General features: G+C 39.8%; 1 protein-coding gene across 3 annotated transcripts; it reads left to right on the plus strand.

Moving 5' to 3' along the window:
* The first annotated feature begins 671 nt into the window (after window positions 1-671).
* On the plus strand, window positions 672-17947 carry TMEM38B (transmembrane protein 38B). Of its 3 annotated transcripts, none has more exons than XM_074569563.1 (6): window positions 672-929; window positions 7039-7195; window positions 10308-10492; window positions 11809-11896; window positions 13936-14053; window positions 15674-17946. In XM_074569563.1, the coding sequence occupies exons 1-6, from the start codon at window positions 824-826 to the stop codon at window positions 15881-15883; spliced, it is 864 nt and encodes a 287-aa protein (XP_074425664.1). In that variant the 5' UTR covers window positions 672-823; the 3' UTR covers window positions 15884-17946. The 3 variants fall into 3 exon arrangements, with proteins under 3 accessions (XP_074425664.1, XP_074425666.1, XP_074425665.1); XM_074569565.1 differs by lacking the exon at window positions 672-929 and adding an exon at window positions 1936-2019 and having other exon boundaries at window positions 15674-17947; XM_074569564.1 differs by lacking the exon at window positions 672-929 and adding an exon at window positions 1952-2032.
* The last annotated feature ends 477 nt before the right edge of the window (window positions 17948-18424 follow it).

Raw genomic sequence — 18424 nt, forward strand, 5'->3', positions numbered from 1 at the left:
AGGGGAAAAGGTCTCACACCTATACCTGGTTAAGTGCACTGACCTGTGTGTAAGAACAGCCAGCTGCAGGCAGGTATCACAGGGAATAAGCACAAATGTAGAAAAGGCTCTGGGGGCCACAACCAACCTCAAGCTTACCATGAACCAGGAATAGCTGGGTGCTTTTTCTTATAAAAAGGCCAACAAAAGACCCGCTAGAGATGGTAAATGTCCCGACAGGCAAAATGCGACTTCGGAGGGGAAGGGAACGGCTGGTGAGGCGCGGAGAAGGGAGATGTTTCTTCACCATGAGGGTGGTGAGACACTGGAACAGGTTGCCCAGAGAGGTGGTGGAAGCCCGAATCCTGGAAGTGTTCAAGGCCAGGCTGGATGGGGCTCTGAGCAACCTGATCTAGTGGGAGATGTCCTTGCCCATGGCAGGGGGTTTGGAACTAGATGATCTTTAAGGTCACTTCCAACCCTAACAATTCTCTGATTCTATGCCCTCAGGGGAACACCTCGCCGTGACCGGGCCTGGCCCGCCGGGAGGGCACCGACCCCCGCTCCAGCCGGTCCGCAAGCACAACCCGCTCCTGCCCGGCGTTACCCAGAACCGCCCCCGAGCAGGTACGGCAGCGGGAACACCCCTCAGGACCTGAGGAGGGTCCGGCCGGACAGCGCGCCACGGCCGCGGGGGAGACCGGCTACAGGGTGCCGGCACCGCCTGCAGGGAGCCGGCCGCCCCGCCCCGCCGCTGACGGCGGCCGGCAGGGGACAAGCTGCCGGCGCCCGCCCGCTGGGCAGCCGTTTATCGGTTCTCCGTCCCGCCGCCGTCCGCCCGGCCATGGAGCTGTGGCAGGTGCCGGTGCTCTTCTCGCGGCTGCCCATGTTCCCCTTCTTCGACCTGGCGCACTATGTGGCCTCCGTCATGGCGCTGAAGGAGCAGCGGGGTGAGCGGCCGCGGGGACGGTTAGCGGGGCGGGGCGGAGCCCGCTCTTTTTTTCCCCTCTCCGTGTTTCCCCGGCCCTCTGCCGCGTCCCCCAGCCGGGCCAAGCCTGCGGCGGGGGCCGGGCAGCCCCCTGCCGCCGGTCGCCCTAGCCTCGGATGGGCAAGGGTGGCCGCCGCGCAAGATGGCGGGGGTGCCTAAGGGGAGCCGGGGTGCCGGCGGGGGTTCGCCTGGGCTTTGCCGCTGGGTCTCAGCGGGAGCTGCAAGTGTCCCGCCCGGGCTAAGGTGTTAGAGCACCTGGGGGTCTTTTGTGTCGAGGTCTGCTCAGCTTGCAAAACGTTAGAGAGTTGTTGGGGTTCCCCCCCTTCCACGCTACTTTTGGATTTTATTCGTTTTTAATGACGAGTGGCCGAACCTCTGTTCCCGCGCATACTCCTACAAAGTCTCAGGTGGTTGGTGTGTGCTTTGGGGCAGCGATAGGTTTGTCTGCGCTGCTCCAGGCCTCTGAAAAGCAGCAGCCCTGTAAGGCAGAAGTTTGAGGTTTTACACCGAAGCGTGGCACAGGTGCAGCTGGGGGCTCCGCTGGCAGCCCTGCGCCTCCCCCGGCTCTGCCCCTGCCACCTGCTCCGCTTCCATCAAAACCCACATGGTCTTTGCTAGTCCCTAAGTGTGCAAATAAGATCATCTGCAGCCTTCATTGGGCCGTCTGGCAATAAATAATGTCTGTTTGGCTGCAGAAACCACATAGGAAGCGCCCAGACAAACTTTTCTTGCCTTCTCAGAACTACAGGCACTGGTGAAATCAGCCGGGAGTTTTGTTGAAAACCTTTCTGCAATTTTAAGATTTTAAAAGTGCAAAGAATAAAAGGGCTGACACCCTTTCCCCCCACCCCAAAGTTAAGTTTATGGTTGGACTTGGTCTTTAAAGGTCCCTTCCAACCCAAACCATTCTATGACTTTATGTGGAGAAGGAGTGCAGATCATAGGCCAAGGACTTGCTGTCAGGTGTTAGATCTGAGAGGTGCTAGAGAAGAGCTGCTCAGCTCAGGAGTTTATATCCTTCACATGCCCTGGTTACGCAGCAAGCTCTTACGGTAATTCTGGCTGGTAAGAAACATAGCTTGGGAATCTAATGGGCAGGTTGTGTGTGAGTTAGTGACTTTTCATGTTGTACCTGTAGATAGTAAAATTAAATCAGGGAAACTTTTCACTCCTGGTAACAGGATTTTGGATTTTGTGTGCGTGATGACACTTCAATCTCTACATGCTGTTGTCTAGAAAATGTTTTGCACTATGGCTGTTAACCCCAAGCTTAGTTTTCAGTTGTCACAAATGTAGAGACTAGCCTTGTTTTAATATTTACAATAGCTACTTGTGGACTAACTTTGGACATTAAGAGTAACTGTGCATCACACCTGATAACTGTGTCGGAAACTAAACTGGCCTTTGGGATTATAGTGCAGATTTAGGAGTTTCTGCTTGCTTCAGATTTTTAAGGCTCTGCACTGTTTGTTTAGTGAGAGCTGTTCCTTAGTCCCTTCCTAAAGGTGTCAAGGTGAATTTTTACTTCTGCTGAGTAAGTGCACTAAGCAAACTGTGAAGACTGATATAAAATGCTTACCTATGCTAGTGTCTTCTCCAAATTTTTCTACTACTGCTAAAATTGTTTCTGAGTGCAGATTTGTGGCACTGTTCCATTCAAAAAGGGACTTTCTGCCTAAAGGTATCTGACACTGTCATGCACTACGTTTGAACTTTTTCTGGAATGGACACAGATTTAAACACCAGGATGAAAGGAATCTCTCTGCTTTGCTAGAATTAACGTAGCTTTAGTGAGAAAGCACTTCTGGACAACGGTAGTGCTGTCAGAAGTCTGGTCAGATCTGCGCTGGTAATTTTTTTCCTCTTGGCGTAATAGATGGAAAATTCAGAACTCGAATATCCTCTGATGCTTTGAATTAATAACTGGAGTTCAGGCTGTGGGCATGCTAGGCTGTTGCTTGCTTGCAAGCAGTTTGAACTGAATATTAAATCATAGCTGAAATAGCAGTTATTATTAACTACTCAGGATAGATATATTCTCATTGATTAATATTCTGCAGGCATTACTATGTATTCTTTCTGGAAACTTAAGCCGTAGTGACATATCACAGGGAAATAACTGGGTAACCTCAGCTGGCTGATGATACAGGAAGTTTGTGGTCAGGTAGGAGACACATTTGTTTTATCCCAGGTTACTGTCTCATGAAAATACCACCCTGCTGCACTGCTTAAAATAAGATTCAGTGTGGGTATTTGCATCATGGATGGGCGCACACCAACTGGGACTTTCCAGTCCTTCTAACTAGATTTTCTTGCGCTCTTGTGACTGCTGATGAACTACAGCAGTGACAACGAATGTGTTGCTTTCCATATGTGTTAAACTCAGACTTCTTGGTTAATGTGTTTGGGGTTGCTTAAGGATTGCTCATTTTTAACTCTAGTCAGTTGTAGAACTGGCAATTTTCTTTTCCTGGGATGCAGGGACAGCAAAAGTTGTTGAGGACTGAGAATGCGTCATATTTGGATGAATGTGCTGGTTTACTTCTTGCAAGTTTTCTGTGACATGATTCTGATGATTTGAAGAGAATGAAGTTTTTTGATATAGTTTTACTAAATTAAATCTGACTCTTTAAATCCTTTAGCTGAATTCATTGCATATATAGTTGAATAGAGGTGCTAGAAAAACTTCTACAAGTCCTTCTGGTTTGCTCTTTAGAGGTGTGTGGGGTATGTGTTCCTGATGTTTCCATTGGGAACATGCTGGAAAGGTTAAAGCAGATCTTATCAAACTGACAGAAATAGTTTGCTGGCGAGGTTTTTTATTACTGTTGTCTAGAAACAACATTTAAAACTGTATTCAACAACAGTGCATTTTGAAACCTTATCTTTACTTTCTAGAATATACCATCTGCAGGACTGGTGGCCTTTTGGCAGATCATATTCTGCATGGTTGTATGGTGCCTCATTAGTTTTACAGGATGCATCAGAGGACAAATATAAACGATCACTTGTTTGAAAACATGTGACCCACTTAAAATTGAGTTTGTTTTCTGAAAGGTTATGTCCCATTTGTAATTTAGGTAGCAAGGCCAAGATGTGCTTTAAATTAATATCAGCAATTTTTACCTCATTATCTTCTATGTTGGGTATATTCCTTGTTGGAAAGTGGGTATGAATTGTTAATTACTGGTATTTGAGCCAAGAAAATTCTAATGTTGCCCAAATTAAAAATCCTGAAGTCCAGGAAAGTTACCAGTCTCTTGTACTTTTACACCTAGTAGCTTAATGAAGAAATTTAAATGCTTTGTTTTGCAGCTTGCTTACAGAGGTTTATCTGGTAATAATAATAGTGATTCCTATATGTGTCCTCAAAACTGGAATCTACTTCTTGTTAGCTGTGGAGGAAGGGAAGAATGGAGAAGTGGTGATTGCTGAAAGGCAGGGGAATGGATTTGAAAAGAGAACAGATACCAAAATAATTTTAAAACAACTCCAACATTTCATTACATTTTATGTTTAAAAGTGTTTGGTTTTTTTTATCTGGCCTTTAGTATAGGAAGTGAAAAATCATGAAAATATTTTCACAAAGGAGAGAAGGCAAGTAGAACTAGAAGCAATGTACAACATTGCTTCAAATGTACAACAGAAATCAATTTAAGCCTTTTCAAACCTGATGCATGAGAATCTTCCATTTTTTCCTTAAAACTGGTCATTACTAGCCGTGTTTCATTGACTGCAGTCAATGTCTGTGTGCATGAAAAACAGCACCTGGAATAGTTTCCTTTCATTATGTTATTAATCTGACTGAACACTTGCTGAAGTGAAGAAGCAGCTGAGTTTCAGCTAGCCAGCTCTCAGTCATGCTGCATTTTGTGGGGAGGGAGGAGGTAGTTCAGTATTCATGAGAAGCTTCAAGCTAATGAAGGAGGGGTTGGTGCACACCTACCTGATGATGTAAGATTTTGGTTTGGTTTTTTTTTTTCAAACCTGGTCTCGAGGCTGACAGTTCTTGGATGTGGGACCTCCTGTCGTGATCTGGTTGCTGGTCTCACTCCAAAACCAGATTACTGTGCAGGTTACATTCTGTATTAGATCTGTCCAGGAGTTAAAGTTTGTGCATAATGCAACAGCTGATCTGTTAAGCAGTACCCCCCAGTTCCAGTGTGATTTGTGACTTACACTGGCTACCTTCATTAGCTGGGTTTTCTCGTTGTCCTGTAAAGTTTGGGATGTTTTTTCTCTATACGGTCACTTTGTGCTATAATGCCACAGCAGCATTTAGTGGAGTTACTCAACAGAGAGACTGCTGCCAAATGTGGGGGTAGGATATTATCTTGTTGCAAGAAAAGGAATTCAGTCCTTTAATGCCAAGGTAGGTATATGGTAGTACTTTTAATGAGGTTATGCAACCAAACGAGAATAATGATATGTGGGAAGGAAGCTTCTATAATTCTTTTGGACCAGTGAGTGTCTACTTACTACGATTTTGCATTTTTTTTCTGAATGCAATGGTTGTCAGCATTTTTAGATAACTTTTTTAATGAGGAAACCTCAATGTAGTAAGCACAAACCATTAATATTCTGCAAGTGTCTTACCCTTTTCAAATATATTGGTGAAAACATGGGATCTCGATGTAATGGCCCAGTTTATATTTTTACTTTTGCTCTTAAGTAATGTTATCAGGTTTTAGGATTTTTCTACTGTTAATTTTATGCACATGAACATTAATTGATAGTTACTTTGGAGAATTGTTAATATGCAATAACAAAGTAGAGCATAACAGACTTGGAACACCAGCTATTGCAGTATGGAAAATAAGTTATGCAATAGTTAAAAAATGTATTTTATTTTATATTCCGACATTCTGTAATACTTAGGAGTGCTCATTTTTATAAATTGGCTGTTACATGGGAATTTAGATAGTGCTGGGATATGTGATAGCTGTACCAACACTAAAACTGGAACAATGTTGTTAATACTGTTGTATAAAGTAAATTATATTGAGAGTGCTATATTCTTTTTGATACATTTGAGCTTCTCATCTTCAGTAAGAAGCTTCTTTTCCCACAGAAGTGCCTGAAACACCAAAAGCTTCTCCTCTGAATTGTGAACATGCCGAATTTCATTTTGGGGTAGACGCTAGGTTTCATCTTTGCTTTTGTGAACTTCAGCCTTTGGACTATGGAAAGTTAAACTAGTTAAGGCAGACAGAGCTCTGCACCTGTGTAAAGGGGAAACTTTGTCAACATTGGACTTTTGAAGTGGAAGGAAATAGTTAAAACAACTACTTGAGGATATTTCTGGCTTTGATAAAATATCATCTTCCCGTGAAACTGGTTAAGGCTTCCCATTACCTCCAATATAATCTTTTGATATGGAATAGTCTTTTGGCATAGTTCAATTGCAATTTAAAAGGGATAGTTCATTTTAAAGATAACAAAATAAATCAAACTGTGAACCTTTTAATAAGAAGGGAAACTTATATTTGTTATGGATTCAGGTAACCTTTTTTCTCTATTAAGGATTGCAGGTGAAACTATTTAATAATTGTTCTGGATACTGCTTTAATTTTGGTCAGCAAACACAGTTAGCAGCGCATTAGGAGGAAAAACAAAAAGAATGACCTTGAATTCATGAATGCTCAAAAGCAGAAATGGAATTTGTAGAATAACCCACCAAAAGTTACCAGTACCATTCCTGTCTAGGTCAACGAAGTTACTTGTGTATTTTTAATACAAATTTGAAAGCAACTGTATATCTATGCCAGATTATTAACAATGACAATTCTCAGACATGCTCTGAAAGCTTTTTCGTTACACTAAACCAACCCACAAAAGATATTCAGAGAACACGACGTCAGTCTTTCACTTTTATTTAGATAGCATATGCCTCATTCAAGGTACTCTGAAGTTTGGATTTCTGAAGACTTTTCCTATGAAAGCCTAAAAATTTCTGCAGGATACTTAAAGGAACAATGTGGGACTCATGACTTGAAAATCAGTGACTGGTAAAACATGATGCACTTCTCAAATGTTTATTTCTATTTATGCATCTTTTCAATTTGTTTCAGGAGCTGTGGAAGTGTCAGTCCGAAGTCCAATTGCCTGCTGGTTTAGTGCTATGCTTTATTGCTTTGGTGGTTCAGTTTTGTCTTCGTTGATGCTTGCAGAACCACCCATAGCATTTCTGGCAAAGGGCACAAATATTCTACTGGCATCTTCAGTCTGGTGAGTAGCCACAGCTGAGTTAGGTGAATAGTATTGGTTCTGAGGAAGCGATACTTTTTTTTGTAAACTGAGATTATATCATCAAACTTCCGTGTAAATCAGAAACTTAATTTAAAAATGTTATGGATTTGGATGCTGTCTCTTCAGCCCGCAAGTCACTGCAGGAAAATAGTTTTTTATAGCAAATAGTCAAAATAGTAAAAAAAAAATGATCCTTTTCTATAGGAATAAAATACTTGTAAGAGCAACTTTTGTTATGTGATGATTCTCAGTCACTAGTCTGTTCCTGGTCAAACAGCTGAAAATAGTATTTTGGGATAAAGTGGACTTCAATTACTGCTTTTCTGGATATATGGAAGTCATAAAAATTGTCCAGCTTTTCAGCAGTGCTCTTGAAGACCAGAACCTGACTGATGTAAGAGATTTTAACCTTTCTGTAATTGGGGATCTAGGACACGGATCTTCTTTTGTGTCCTCTAGTTTTTGCTTCCTGACATAATTTTTTTTCTCTATTTTGTGCTTTCCCAAATGGATGGGTGTTGTAGTGAAAGACAGTAGAGAGCTGCATGGGATGTTGGGTATGTGAACAAGGCAGCAATTTGGCCCATTTTGGAATTCAAAAAAACCCGGTGGCGTTATTTTCATATAAATGTGACCTTCCAGTAGAGTTCATTTGTTACAGAAAGTGATCTTTGAAGACACCCTCAAAGTTTAAAAAATTTGTGAGGAGCAGTGGGGTTTTGAATTTAAAAATCTCAATTTCTCTCTTAGAAGAGTGTTACCTGCTTGAAATCCTTTAGCATCTGTTCCTTGTAGCCCATTAGGTTTTATAAATGCAAATTCATTAAAATGAAAGTAAGTGTCTGTCTGTGTGTATCTATATATTAGTCTTGTGGTCTTCATGTTGCAATGGAAGTTGCAGAAAGATTTCATTTAGGCAAATCAGTGAAATGAATAATGTGTGATAAATAGTGCAGTACTAACAAAGCTTATAGAATCTGCTTATGGTTCATATTAGTCTGATGCGGGCAACATGACTGCTTGTTTTAACAAATTACGAGACTTAAGAGTACATGTAAACAGGACATGCTTTCTGTTGAACTTAACGTGGTCAAATATGATTTGCTGTGCACAAATAAAATCAGGTTTTAATGAGGAACTGTGAATGTTATGAAACCTTTTAAGCTTCTAGTTTTACAAAGGTCTCTCTTCATGAGTACAATGACTTTAATTCTCGGTCTCAAATCACGTGAAACGAAATTCCCCAAGCCATGCATAAAACTGGAAAACAATAGGGGTTGTGCTATGCTTGAGAAATGCTCGTAAATAGTCTGTAGGGCAGCGACATCTACTGTTAGCAAGTGCTGCTAGCAGGAATTATAGGCAAAAATGCCGTGACGGGTCGCAATGCAAGGTCCAATCCAGTTCCTTGGTGTCCTAAACCCACATTCTGCAATTGTAAATTAATTCTGGGTAGCGTTGTCTGTTGAGTACATAGCTTAAATGGCTATTTGCAGTAGCCAGTGAAATACATGCTTTGTATACATCTTTGAATTCATATAAACTGAAGCTTGGTTGCATACAAAGGCAATGAAATTTGCAACAGGAGAAAATGGAAGGAATATAAGTAGAGCTAAAACTGAACACTGGACCAGTACTTAGCTATTAACGTAAATTCCAATAACTTCCTTGTATGTGAGAAATAGGTTATTGCATGCTCCATTCTGGGAGGTCTTGAAGAGAAGAAGCTTTAGAAGTTTGCAGCGGCAAGGTACTATATCCACTGCATCAAAAGCAAATGTATAACTACGACAGGACTTCAGCTAAACTTTGCCTTTTTGTGGAGGAAGCTTCCTGACATTCTGCTTTAGAGGATAGGCTTTTTTTTCAGGGGAGGCAGGGGGGACAGGGACACACGATGAAACCAAAAAAACCCCAGTGAGTGCTGTCCTGATTTCTAATCTCTAACCACGAAGCGTGACTCTTCCTAGTTGTGTTGCCTACTAGTAGTTCTAATGAAGTAAAATAGATGCGAGAGGTCTCTGCCTTGCAGCCTGAGTAAACAGGAGAAGGATAGAGCCTTTAGAAATCCTTGGTAGACAGGATTGAGCTCAGAAGCCTAAACCAACAGGCAAGTATCTTTTTTTTTTTTTTTTTCTTTTAATAAAATGAAAAAATGCCCTTCTCCTATTTTAAAGGCTTTCTCTGTTTTTTATTTAATCGTTACTCTCTTACTCCTGTGCTGAAATAATCTAGATACTTAATCTTGAATATTATTTTTTTGAGACCATGAATTTCTCTGTAAGAACTGAATTTTGTTTAGGATTGAAGAAATACAATACAACACCACATAATCTAATCTTTTAAAATTTAATGTCAGTATGGGATTTCATTGTTAGCCATTTTTAACTTTACTTTCTTTTAAAAACAAGTTGATAAAAGATGTTAAATTTTGAGTACTGTGCTTTCAACACTTTGAAAAAAGAAGCGTGCTTGTAATTGCCAAGCTGGAAAAGCTAGAATTGGTGGTTACTAAGATGTGAAATGTGTTTGAATATAGCTGTGCATTTCATCTGGCATGACACTAACTAGTGAAGGCATTCTTGCTGAAGTTACGTAATTCCACGTACCTATCAGTATGAAAGCATGGTGTCAGCAAGTAACTTAGCACCCTGTTGTAATGGTATAAAAAAAACCCCAAAACCAAAAAAACATCAACCAATCAAAAAATAACCCACAAGAACCAAAACCACAGAAAATCAGTCAGACACTAATTTAATAATTGGAATTATAAAAACATGATATGTAAGCTGTAGAAAAGTTGGTAAAATTTAAAGCTGTTTTTCATGTACGTCAGTGGATTCTTCCCTAGGACAATGAGGCAGTAAGAACAATGTCAAATAAAGTTTGATGATCTAGGTGCAAGAGCTCAAGCACACCCCAAAGCATTTCAGATTTATTCCAATATATCTACCATGCAAGACAGTGAGTTATCTGTAGTATATCATATCTTGCTAGTCATATACCAAAAATATCTTTAAAGGTTATTAGAAAGTGAATTCCTTAGTAAAAACTTTTGACTGGTGCTAATGGGTCTTCTCATGATATTCAGGTATCTTGTGTTTTACTGCCCACAAGACATATTCTACCGGTGCTTTGCCTTTCTGCCTCTTCGGCTTCTGGTCGCAGGAATGAAAGAAGTGACTCGGACTTGGAAGATAACGGCTGGCGTTGCACATGCAGACAGTCACTTCAAAGATGCCTGGCTTGTCATGGTAGCTGTGGGCTGGGCCAGAGGTAACAGGCATAACATCTTGTTCTGATAGATTGTGATGTTTTGGAGTGGTATTTAAATGGCTAACCCTTCAGCACAACTGTAGTACTATTACTTGCTGTGCTTGATATGATAGTCCTAATACAGTCTGTTATCCCCTCAAGGGAAAAGCCTGTGCAGTAGTTTTTCTATGTGGATTAAAGGTGACATTGAGTGACTTTGAGGGAAGTTCATCATACCCCTTCAGAAGGTCTTGAGAGTACTCGTAGAATGGGCAGTTGATGGCAATAAAGAAATAGATATCCCGTGTAGCTTCAGTGCTATTACTAAACATCCCAACAGCATATTTCCTCAGAGCTGTTTTCCTTGCATGTGGCTGAAGAAGAGAACTTGTTTTGTTAGCATTTTGGGTTGCAATCATTAGCTGATTACCAAGAGGTAATGGGCACAAACTTGAGCATAGGAAGTTCCACCTAAACATGAAGAGGAACTTCTTTACTTTGAGAGTGGCAGAGCACTGGAACAGGCTGCCCAGAGAGGTGGTGGAATCTCCGTCTCCGGAGACATTCAAAACCCGCCTGGATGCGTTCCTGTGCAACCTGCTCTGGGTGACCCTGCTCTGGCAGGGGGGTTGGACTAGATGATCTCCAGAGGTCCCTTCCAACCCTATGATTCTATGATTTTAAAGACAGCAATGAACCTTCTCGCCTGCCTGCTCTTTGGAGTATGACTCTGGAAGCCACCTTCCTAGGAACTGTATCTGTGGTCACAAATTTAGAACCACTTCAGAAAGTATTAGTGCAGCTCTTGTTTCTATCACTTGATTCTGTTCTCCCTTGGGAAACAACACGTGTTAATGTGATGGTCTAATGTATTCACTTCCCAGGTTATGATACCAATTAATCTCATTGGCCAGAGTGTATAACAGTGTCTTGCCTTCTTTTAATGCAAAAATATATATCTACCTTTTCTCGCAGAGGCTCCTTGTACTTTAGAGAGACACTGTACTTACATGACAACATGAAGGAAGGAATGATATAAGCCTCTCTGGAGATTTACTTCGGCAATTCAGGCATTTGTTTGTGGTGATGAGTGAATCAGTTCCGATGCTATCACATAAAGGTGAACCTGAGGTTCTTGCTAAGTAACTAAACCTCAGAGGTTTCATGCCAGTTGCTCGAGTCATGCACATATAAAAAAAATGGATTAATCTCTTTAAGTCTGAGCTTCGGGTGCCACGTTTGGCACCTGGTGTAACGAGTTTTGCTGGGAGCAATAATAGGTTGTGCAGTGGTGGTAGCAGTCAGTGGGGGCTTATCATAAATCTCTGCAATTTCAGGAGCTGGTGGTGGCCTAATTTCCAACTTTGAGCAGCTGGTGAGAGGAGTGTGGAAACCTGAAACCAATGAGCTATTGAAGATGTCCTAGTAAGTTTTCTTTGTTTGTTTGTTTTTTAAAAAAAAAGACTGCAACATATTAACTGTTGTTTTGCTAACTCCTTGTGTTGACACTCACTGTTAGTGGTTCAGATTTTAAAAAAAATAATGTTGGTAATTAATGCTTTGGTGTGTATCTTGTGGAAGATTAGTTTTAATCATTTTAGGTTCACAGCACAAGAACACCAAATGGGAAGACAAGTAATCAAAAATTATTTGGCAGAATGCAGAATTGAGTCAGCAGGAAGTTCCTGGAAAGCAATGTTTAGTCAATTTGTCTTACAGGAACATGGTCTTCTATCCAAAATGAAAGGACAGTGGTACCAGAAGCATCCAAGTGAAGTCTGCATTTTGGTGTGTGTTCTGAGCATCACTAAGATGGCTTCCTTTGAGTGTTGTCCATCGTTCTTTCTCTGCCAGTACTGCTTTCCTCCATAGATACCAATTGTTTGAGAAGGTGCAAGTCAGTTATTCAATATAGCAAAAATCTACTGCAAGATAGGAAATGTTACTTCTCTTGCAGAAGCAGAGAATGGGAATACTACATGGCTCTCAGTTTAGTCTGTACAGTAAAAGGAGAATTAAGACAGGCTAGAAAGTCATAAGCTATTGTTGTAAGTCAAGAAAAGCTCACTGTGGTAATTTCCTAAAATCTGTTTGGTCTTTCCCATGTTACTCTCAAGTCTTTAGAAATAATATTTATTTATTTTTAAAGTTGCTTTGCTTTTCTGCAGCCACACTTAGCAGCAGAGAGAATAACAGAAGAGAAATTTGTATCCTTCTCTTTGGAAATATTTCAACTTTTTATGGCTTACGTTAGTTGTTGGCTTTTTCCAGGTATTTAGAATTTCCTTCCCTCAGTCAGTGCCCAAGTGGCTGCAGTCTTGAAAGCAAATTTACAGAAGGAAGATGCCACTGTCAATAATAGCATGGTAAACCCAAATAACACTGTACTTACAGGTGCAACACTAGAGCACTGCTTACTGACTGTGGCAGCGCTTGCATATATTCTCCTTTTCCACAGTGGATGTGGCTCAAAATAAAAAGTATTTTTAAAATTCTGTTTAATATATAAAATTTAAAAATATGAAGTAGGTTACAAAGATAAACGGATAAAACATTCTGCAAGTGGATGAGATGCATGTATACAGAGTTGTTTTTTGGACTTCCTAAGTAGGAAGTTGATGCAGTAAATCTTGGAGTAACTGAAAAGACAGTGAAGAATTTGTCTACGCTAGATGCTCTGTGATAACAGGAATGTCATCTGTATGTCACATGCAGATGCAGATTAAAAAATGCAGAGAATTTTTCTGCTGGTATATTAGTGCTGTCTTTTCAGATGACTTGAGATAACTGACCAAAGTTCTCTTGTTTTCTGACTGCGTACCTAGTGAGGGATTTACCACCGCAATGAAGATAGCTAGAAGATGTAAGTCTTTGCATGCCAAAGTCAACACAGCTATGTTGGAAAAACCTGGCCATACAGGTCTGGCTCAAATCAAGTATAAACTGACTACAACCCTAGAACTGGTGGAGTGTCACAGTGGACTGAGACTTGGACTGAGTTGTTCTTCAAAATCTTAAGCAACTCCTTGGAGTAATTGCCACCTGGCGGATAGGAGAGGAACCTATTCTTAAGTGCATTCTGAGCAGTGCAAGCTTTGTGATTAAACTCTTCAGTAAGATATATTGGGAGAGGAAGAAGGGAAGCAAGCTGGTGTATAGAGTCTGAATAGAGGTGTTGATTTGAGGAGGATTTGTTACACATGGGTTTGCTGGGTGTGTAAAATAGTGCTAAACTGGATACTTATTCATACTACGGACAGAAAATATAGTAATACTATATAAAGTGAAAATGTTAGTTTAATAATAGCTAGATTTTGGATGTTGTACCTGTTAGCACAAGTTTTCATTAGTTCTATTACGAAATAATTCTTTTGCATGCTAAGAACATTTATTGCTTTGCAGGCCATTGCAGCTTTCACTATGGAGTAGAGAAGAGAAGTTAACGTTGTTTGTTTGATTTCCAGCCCTGTGAAGGTAACTTTGATAGGAGCAGTTCTTTTCACCCTGCAACACAGCCAATACTTGCCAATAGCAAGACACAACCTTGTGTTTTTATACACCATCTTTCTTGTGGTCTCCAAGGTAAGAATGTGAAGGTGTTACAAGCAACTGAATAACAGAAAATATTTTATTTCATTATTTCAGAGCAAAAAATATGCCCTCAAATATTCTACAACAAGTTTGAATGCGTGCTTCTGGATAGGAAGGCCAGCTCTAATTGAAGTCTTAAACCTGTTGTCTATCCATGAGCAGAACAGAAGACCTATTCTGTTACTGATACTGTTCAATATATGGAAATAAAAATAAAAAATGAGGAATTTGGGCACCCAGCAGTTGATATGTCAGGCTTGTATGTCCATAATCTCAGACAAAACTTATGTTTGTAGGAAGAAACTCTCCTGTGCTCTGCCTTTTGCTAGCTACTTAATACCTTCCTTGTACCTGTGCAGTCATCTGTGAGTGTGCAAAACAAGCCAGCTAGGTTCTCATCTAGCTTCGAGTGTTGGCAACATGAATGTTCAGGTGGGAAGTGAAAGTGTGTCAAAACCATTTTGAAGTAGCTGTAACTACTTTTATAATAAAATAGATACTACTTCTCTGTTGAATCCTTTAATCCCTCCAGTCTTGTTCATTTCCAGGATGATGCCTGTCTTCAGGATTATTAGCTAATAAGAAAGCGTAGTCTCTGTGTTAGCAGAAGTCTGGCAATTTTAAGAGCTTCAGAGGTGCTGTTCAACAGACTGGAGAATGTTTTAAAGTGGTGGTTGCCAGTCACCTTTCTGTGAAGTAGCTGACAAGTTTAATTCTAGAGAAGTTGCTTTAGGGAGCCAAAACTTAAAGCTGATGCTCACAGTTCTCCACCTAAACCAATAAAGGCATTGTTGAACTGGGGATGTTGGGCATGGAGAAGGAAAGGAATGTTATTCTGGAAGTGAGAAATTACAGCTGTTTTCAGAAGCTGGCTCTTAGGTTGCACTGAAGTGAATAAGTTCTGAAACTGATGATCATCCTGACAATCGAAGCTTGAGTGTCCACTTAACTAATGAAACAACAGTTGTGGGTCTGGCATAGTCCTGTAGTACTGTCTTGTTTTAGAAACCTTTCATGTCTCTGAAAACTGTAGAAACTCTTGCAATATAAACTTGTCCAGTACCTGGGTCTACAAACCAGCTTTTTCTATCCTGATTCCAAGTAATGTATTCTGAGGAATTTCCACCTATATCTGTGTTGCCAATCTCAGCTTTATTGAATGAGTATAGCTGTCTGGAATTCTACCTAAGGTCTGTATGTGCATATATATTTAGGTGCTTACACATGGCATTCTTTCAGGTTAAATGGAAGTAGCCGCTCTGTTTACAGTTTTTCAGTTTGAACAAGGTAAAAAACAAAATAAGTGTTGCTCATCACCTTAGTTGTATGACATTAAATGCGGTTTACTCATAGGATGATTGTAGTAAACTTACATAGAAAGTTTTTTGTGCTTATTGTTTGTGTATAGCAGTGTGAAGAGTGTAGGTCAGAAAGAAAAACATTCTTTGATCAATTCAAGCTAAAATGAACATGTTTCTGTTCTTGGTGGCATGGCCTCATGCTTGTGTAGAAGGTTAGAAATGCCATACATCAATTCAGCTGTGAACTTTGTTTTCAGTAGTTGTGAAGTCATGAAAACTTTTCTTGTAACTTGATTCTTGTTCTCCATAGGTAACAATGATGTTAACAAGATCCGCAGCTTCTCCATTTGCTCCTATTGAGGCTGCATTAGGCCATATGTTCTTTGGCTTGCAAAAGACACCATCCAAAGTGAAGGGTGAAGGTACCACCTCTTCCAATGGCTCTTCAGTCTGTGACCGGTCTTCTTCTGAACAGCACCGTGATAGTGTTAAGAAAAGACAGGCAAAGAAAACAGAATAAGTGACTTAAAATCCTTGATGGTCATAACTGTTTAAGATGTTTGTATTTCAGATTAGGCTGGCTGAGAAATTTGTTTGAAAAATGTGTATGAGGAGAGAGTAAGGTTGTATACTGCTGTGTTGTTTGCCTTCAGAATGTGTTTTATAAGCTACTCTTCAGATGTCTATATGCATGTGTTGGATTTGTAAGTTAAAAACTACAGATTTTTATAGTGGTTATAAGTTTACTAAATTTCGTATTTATGAATAAATGCTTACATGCTAAAAAGATAGTTTCAAAATGTGACAATCAGCTTTGTTTTTTTTTTTCCTGGTATACCACTTGTTCCACCTCTCTCTTTTTCTTTTTTTTTTTTTTTTTTTCTTCTTTCCCCTCAATTCTTATGTTTCATTGGGATAGCATGGACTTGCACTGCCAGGTGTTCACAGTAGCATGTCCCAAGTAAGAAAGTCATCATTGAGTAAGGCTTAATCCCATTGCACGGTAAAACCATGAAAATGTACTGAACTAATGCCTTTAACTAGAAAAAACACTGAATTACTGTTCAGTAATTCACAGTGCACTGGTATAGATTTTCTTCATTCACTAAGGTAAATGTTTTTGATATTTTTCTATTTTTTAAAATAATAGTGAATTACTGGCACTTTTAAAAATCTTTACAGTTAGCATGTAGGAACACTTCAATATTTTTGTTGTTGGCTTCAACACTTTATTTGCAAGCATTCGATATATAGCTTTTTTTTCATGTTACATAGGTGATTTACATGTGGTTTGTGGTATCTTTCAGTTTGACTGGGACTATCCAAGCATACACTTCTTTTTTCTCTTCAAAGCTTAACTTTCTTTTAAAAAAGAATACTAAACAGTACATTTACCTTGTTTTTAATGAGTTTAGCCCTGTTATGCCTCCATTAATAAATACCAGCACTAGTTTGTAGCAATTACCTCTGGTGCTACTGGGGAAGAACTATTAACATCAGAAGCACTGAAACTATTTATTAGTGCTTGCTGAAATCTGCTGCGTCCTGCTCATTGCATCTTTTTTGCACGTGATGTGAAGCAGTTGTAAGTGGCATACACTTCAGAACTTTTGACATTACATTTCATAAGAATAGAATCTTCAGAGGAATCTTTCATTGATGTGCCAATTCCTAGAATAAATTAAACTATTTTTACAGAATTAGATGATTTGTCTTCCAAAGAGTATTCTTCAGCACAAGGAGGTAGGTTAATTTTTGTGCAGGGATGCCAAGGAGAACGTGGAGGGAGATCTGATTTGAAAAGACAAGGTTCTGGTTCCAGGTTCATATCTAAATTTAGAAAAACTGTCACCAGTGCTGTGCTCAGAGAAAACAAAAAGAAAAAAGTACCCAAGAAATTTCTTGTGCCTGCCTAGTCACATTTCCAGGGTAGTGACCAAAAGCATTGAGCTCCTCAGTTTGGAATACAACTTTATAGCAAATAAAACCTTGAAAGCTAAAATGAGTATTTTCTTCAACACAGAACAATTAAAAAAAAAAAAAAGAACACCCAACTCTTTGTACAAAAAAAATAGCAGTTATGTTCCTGACATTTTACACTGAAATGTCCAGTTATATATGCTTGGAGTATTCATCTGCAGGCTCTCTCAGTTTTTTGTAACTTGGTGTCATGGGTGTATGGATGAACTTGAAGCTGCCAACTGACTAACTAGTTAATAATCAACTAGTTATTCAGTAACACCAGCAAAAGTTGTATGTCCACAGTTTTTAAAACTTCTGGGTGTTTTTTTTAAAAGGTGCAATTGTGTATACTAGATCATAAGAAACATACAGCATTGGATTGTGGTATGGAACTATGTTGCGCAACTGTGAAATGCTGGCTGATAAATGGCTGCTTTTAGCCCAAATAAATGTGAAGAAAGACTAATTCTTTAACAAGTTTACAATTTGAAAGAAAATATATGGTTTTGTATTCCTTTTGGACTTAAAGACTACAGTATTAAAAAAAAAAAAGTTGTTTTTCTTGACTGAACACCTTAAGAGAAATACAGATCATACTAAAAACGTGTATTGCTGTGTGTTGTGTTTTGGGCTGGGCTGACTACCAAAACCAATGACAGATGCTCTCTTTTACTTCTCTCCCCTTCAGAGAAGAGACACATCTCCCTTCAGAGGAGAGGAAAGAAAAATGAGATAGAGAGAGACTTATGAGTTGAAAAGAAACTGAACTACTTTAATGAAATATAAATAATAAAAATAAAATATAATATTAATAAGAAAATAATGAAATATATACAATGTATACAAAACCAGTATCAAGCTCCCAGGATGATGATCGCATCACCAGCAGGCCCTGGGAAAGTCCCAGACTGGACTTGGTGACAGATGGGAACTGGATTCTGGATCTGGAGTCAGGAACGCACAACAGATCAGGATCAAAGGACAGGGTCCTCCTTGGACACTAGCCATTGAAGAAAGAGACTAACCCTTTGATCCCTCAGCTTTTGTGCTGAGCACGATGCAGATGGGATGGAATACCCTGTTAATGCTGTTCTGCTTC

Source organism: Larus michahellis, chromosome Z (genome assembly GCF_964199755.1).
Source record: "Larus michahellis chromosome Z, bLarMic1.1, whole genome shotgun sequence".
Taxonomy (NCBI): domain Eukaryota; kingdom Metazoa; phylum Chordata; class Aves; order Charadriiformes; family Laridae; genus Larus; species Larus michahellis.